A 5544-nucleotide genomic window follows, 5' to 3' on the forward strand; every position below is an offset into this window, starting at 1 on the left:
TTTTATTTTTAGAAATTTTTATTTTTATTTTTTGTTTTCAAGAACTTAGACTGTTACCCCTATCAATCTGCTATTAGTATTATTTGCATGTAATCGGAAGGGACTGTGTATATCATATAATCGGAAGGGGCATTTATCTTGGGAACAAAAGGGTGCAATCCAATCCATATGAAGAAGCATGTAAGGGCTAGCTAGATGATTCAGAGGAATAAAAAGAATGCATCAAGTACGATTAGATGCATGTGCATGATTGTACCAACCATGTGTGCCTGCAAGAAACAGATCAGTATTCGTGACTTGCTTCGATGTGAACTGTTGGATTTGAAATAGAGTCAAGGTTCAGCGGTACAGTATCGTACATGACTGATACAGTAAAATCAGTATAGTGAACGGAACTCATGCTACATCGTCTAAAACTATGTCTAACGGTTTTCTTTCAAATCTAAAATTCTTTCACGATAGGATTTTCATTCCCTTCAGCGCTCCAACGGTTTCCCTTTACGGTTCCCGTCACGAAAAGATTTTCAGAGTCATTCCCTCTAGGACAGGATTCTCTTTCCTTTCCCTTCACGATTCCTCTCGAAGGTAAGCTGTTGGAGATGAGAGGAAATAAAGGAAATGAGAACGGAGAAAGGAATCAGGAAGGGAACAAAATGAAGGGAATATAATTGAAGATAGTCTATAAATTACTGTTTACCCATATAAAAATACTATTCATTCGTGAGTTTGCTTCTTCACATCCCAGGATCCATTTCCCGGCCTGCCATGTCGGTGCACAAGGATCCAATGTGCGCTGCATTATTCTGACGAAGGATAAGGTCGCAATCAAGCGCATGGGCATGATGACGAAGCTCACAAAGGCACAGCCGCACAAGGATCCAAAGATGGTGAGGCCATTATATATATAATCCATAAAAAACCGGCGACCGTAAGATTTCGATTACAAAACATGAAAACATTCATTATGAAATCTGAAAACAGACGAACGGGGAATCCATATTTAACACGCTGGATATTAAACCGGTGACATATAACCACACTACTTAACAATCGTGCCTTATATAATATTTCACATGCTGGAGTACGGACCATTCCAACCTACTGGAGTGACCAAGAGGCTTATGGGCGAAAAAAATAGAAAAACATATAATATAAAATAGAAAAACGTATATTATATAATAGGAAAATACATGTTAAAAAAAAGAAAACTTGGGTCGAAGTAATCGAAGAATATATGTTTATGTGACCGGGAAAATACATGTTGTTGTAACCAGAAAAAATATATTATATGACCAGAAAATGGCTTGGCGTTACTGAAAATTCACTATTCAATGACAGCAACGCCATATATAAAGTACAAAGGAATAACAGTATGCGAAATTTTCTCTCTAAACAAGAAAACAAATCATGTAATCAGGAACAATATTTAGCTAATCAAGGAAAAGAATAACATCACGTGAGATTCTCCCTCTAAACAAGTAAACTAATTACATAATCAAGGAAAACAAATCTCCAGGTAATCAAGAAAAGGAAAAATAAGTAAAATGATCAAGTAACCATATATGTGATGGTTTTCTCAGGACATTTATTATTTTATTGCTATGGTCATATATGTGATGCTTGAAGTCACTTCATTTTATTATTTTAATCTCGTAAAATCACTTGCTTTATTATTTTAATCTCATGAAATCACTTGTTTTATTGCTATTTACATCGTTTTCTGGTTCTGGTGATTATCTTTTCCAGTTGAGTAAAAGTCGACTTTCGTGCTCAATTGAAATTGTCATTGTTTCCTTGGTACTTTTTCGGTTCTAACAATTATCGTTTCTGGTTGGGTAAAGATCAGGAAGATAAAAAAAAAAATACGAGGAGAACATAAACTGAATTATCTGTCCACTCAAAATTGAACCAAACAAAGGTGAAATAAGTATTACAATATATGATTCAACAAATTTCGTTCTGCACTAGAAAAGATTTCAGAAAACTACCTTAACACATCACATTAACTCAAGATCAAAACTATATACAAAAGAAACTCAATGTTTGGACTGAAACCCATGCCGCAACCATAACTGAGTACGTAGATAGGGTCGACTGTGGAGACTAGAGATGCGTAAGCAATGGACGGAGATGCTGATGGAGATTCCGCATATACAACCACGCTTGCACCGATAGACGATGTCTCACTCATCAGCGAACATTGGGGAGCAACACAGCGAGACGAGGGATTCACATGCCTCTCAAATCGACCCCACTGGTATTGGCTATAAATCTGAATCTAGTGATCTTCAACGGTTTATGAGGACCAGAGGGGATAAAGGAAACAACCTCTATATAAAGGCTAGAGGGATGGTTTTTTTCGGCCACGCACTAAAAATTACTTCATTTCATGTTGTGGGAGTAAAATTACTTTTTTTCTAGTTGCAGGAGTAAACTTCCGGTTTTTCTAGAATGCGAAGTGGATGTCGCATCGATTTTTCAGCTGTGGAAGTAAACTTTCAGTTGTTCCTAGTTACAGAGTGGATGATATATTGATTTTCTAGTTGTGAAAGTAAACTTTCGATTTTTCCCGTTACGGAGAGGATGGCGTCTTGATATTCCGTTTGCGGTAGTAAACGCTCGATTTTCCCTATGCGTAGAGAATTTTACGTGTTAAATACTTATTTAATATGTTAGGAGTTTTTTTATATATATAGAGCACTGCTCCTCTGACCGAGCAGAAGATTCCGGTAAAAGTTACTACTGTCAGCGCTCCATGTCCTCTTGCGAGATTAGTTTAAGAACATGGATTAGTGCACGACGAAGAAACAGCGAGTGTTGTGCATATGCTCGATATGTTAATCTCGTCGATCGACCAACTTGGACACGAGATTCCATAGAAAATGTTTTGGAAGGTACCACAACTGCAATGGTCATGCTGTCAGATCCGTCGCCTTGTTCCAGAACAGAGTTGATTGGAAAGTAGTGCATGTTTTCTATCCTGGTCAATCACCGGCACTTGCAGCGACTGACAGTTTTTGTCCATTCCGCGGCGCCAATCCCGATGCGGTTAACTACCTCGCTGTAGGAGCAGCAGTAGCTTTCTTACTGACTACTGAGCAGAGCATGCCACATCAGGCCGATCAGGGTCTTCTCCTACCTGTAGCTCACTGCTCTCTCTCTCTCCATGAACCTGATCCTGAAATTGCAAGCTAAGCAGGAGACTAACCGATGTTGATAATTGCTTAGGCCCATAGTGTTGCACATGCACGCATGTTCTTAGCTCGACAGATGATGTGTAAAGCCTAGAACTAGAAGAGAGTGGCAGCCAGAGAGATGCAGGTAGAAGAAAGACAAGAAAACAAAGTATGCATCACGTTGAGGTGCTTGCCACTTTGCCAGATGCCCTGGCATTGCTCTGCCTCATGTGCTCGTGTGTCTAACGAAACATGCGTCACGTTGAAGATTCTGCTAGCTACCCTTCAGCTTTCACACACAACACTGAGCAAGCAGGCACATGTTAGAAATTAATAATATTATGACAGGCTAAAAAATTTTATGGGAAAAAATTATACTAAATTGACACGGCTTTTCCAAATTAATATGTATATTGATTGTGGTTTTTAAATCAGTTGCTAATTAATTTAACGGACAGAGAAGTAAATAAGTGGAGAAGCAAGGAAATGAGATAGAGAATCAATTTTGATTGTGAAGTGTTTGATCGTATAAGATGTACGGTTAAGATCTTCAGATCTGTCATAACTCATTTATTTTATAATAATATAGATATAGATGAAAATATTTCTAAATGACTGATGACTAGATTACAACTACATGCATGAACACAAGTGTTCAGTAGCACTAAGACCCAAAGAGTCATATGATTTTATTGTTCTTCAGTTTACATTAAACCAATGAAGGAAATGAAGTATTCGGCATTGTAACAACCGATAGATTATCCTTGAACACCGACGAACTCTACCCTCTCTCTTATGTTACAGCTTCCAACAATTAACCGTGCGAGCAAGTGGTAAGTATACATAAGGCAAAATGGAGTGATCATATATATCATGTACAGTTCAGTACACATGAATGCTGATCGATCGGTCCATCCATGGCGCCTCGAGGTCGACTGGAACAATGGCACTGCACTAATTAGTTGACCTTGTTGCACTTGAGCCTGATCTCCCCTGGTGGTCCGGTGAGCACCTCGATAAACCCCATCTTCACCATGGCGGCGGCAAAGCGCTGCGACCACAGCGTCCGGTTGGCGGCGTAGAGCCCAACGAGCGCGGCCGTGTCGTTGCCGTCGATGAGCGCCTGGTCCGACGTGAAGACTACCTCGTGGGTGACCACGTCACGGTAGTACTGGTTGTCCAGCTGCAGCGGCGTCTTGAAGTCCAGGTCGACGACGCGGTCGCGCCGGCCCGGGGCGGCGGGGCACCGGCCCCGGAGCTGCCTCCCGAGCGTGGCGTTGAGGGACGCGTCGAGCTGCGGGTAGAGGCGGCCGGAGAAGGAGGAGCAGTGGGAGCGGCCGATGGAGTGCGCGCCCGAGAGCGTGACCATTTCGTCGGCGGTGAGGTTCTTGGACGCGAAGCGGGCGACGAGCTGGGTGAGGTTGAAGGAGGCCGGGGGCAGGTTGGCTATCGCCTCGGAGGCCTTGGAGACGCGGCCGTCGAGGCGTCCGGACGGCATGGCGAACCTGATCCCGCCCATGATGCGGGCGGCGTCGCGAGCCGCGAAGGCGACAATGTCGGCGCAGGAGACGGTCCCGGGGCAGCGCCGCTCGACGACGCGCTTGGCGCGGTTGATGACGCTGAAGCCGCGCAGGCTGGGGAAGTTGGGCGGCGACGTCTTCTCGACCGTCGCGTTGCCCGGGGTGCCCGTGGGGTCGTCCAGCAGCACCGACGCGTCGCAGCCCTGCGCGTTGGCAATGTCAGCATGAATTGGCATTGCGTAGGTGAACGAGTGATCGAGACCTGTGAATTGCGGACCTACCCTGACGAAGCAGTCGTGGAAGAAGAGTCGGAGGAGGCCCGGGCCGTTCCCGGCGTCCTTGCGGATGGCGGCGTGGACGATGGTCTGGATGAGGTCCTCGGCGGCCGGGCAGGTGGAGTTGTAGTACCCGACCTGCAGCGGCGTCTGGGACGAGGGGTAGAAGAAGCATGCCCATGTCACGATGGCCACAACGAGCACAGGAACCTGAGCTCTGCTGCTGGCACTCATCTCTCCTGCTGTACTGCCGTAGTACAGGGTAGTCCTAGTGTCCTACAGAGATAGATAAGACAGCTCCTGCTAGGCAAGAGGAGTCTAACAAACTTGTGTACTGGTATGCATATGCAAGCAGGTAGCTAGGAAGAAGAAGAGGAAGAGGCCAGACATTTATATGCAAACCGATCGGAGTCAGAGATACCCCGTCCAAATGGATCGATCGATCGATCGATGCATGTTATGAGAGGACTGACCTATTCAGTATGTATGCACTGGAGACTGGAGTAGCTACCTAGCAAGGAATGACATGGCCCGCTGGTATCTTTGGATCCTAAAATTGTAGATTGTGAGATA

General features: G+C 44.3%; 1 protein-coding gene across 1 annotated transcript; it reads right to left on the minus strand.

Annotated features, from left to right (window-relative positions):
- Positions 1-3854: 3854 nt before the first annotated feature.
- On the minus strand, positions 3855-5466 carry LOC133929681 (peroxidase 5-like). The gene is made up of 2 exons (XM_062376467.1): positions 4978-5466; positions 3855-4899 (listed from the first exon to the last, which is right to left on the minus strand). The coding sequence occupies exons 1-2, from the start codon at positions 5203-5205 to the stop codon at positions 4135-4137; spliced, it is 993 nt and encodes a 330-aa protein (XP_062232451.1). The 5' UTR covers positions 5206-5466; the 3' UTR covers positions 3855-4134.
- Positions 5467-5544: the final 78 nt, after the last annotated feature.

This window comes from Phragmites australis, chromosome 9 (assembly GCF_958298935.1).
Source record: "Phragmites australis chromosome 9, lpPhrAust1.1, whole genome shotgun sequence".
NCBI classification, from domain to species: Eukaryota; Viridiplantae; Streptophyta; class Magnoliopsida; order Poales; family Poaceae; genus Phragmites; species Phragmites australis.

Coding starts and splice junctions, on each gene's coding strand:
- LOC133929681 (XM_062376467.1), bottom strand. CDS start 5,205: ATGAGTGCCAGCAGCAGAGCTCAGGTTCCTGTGCTCGTTGTGGCCATC. Junction 4,900..4,977: donor TCCACGACTGCTTCGTCAGG/GTAGGTCCGCAA, acceptor GCCAACGCGCAG/GGCTGCGACGCGTCGGTGCT.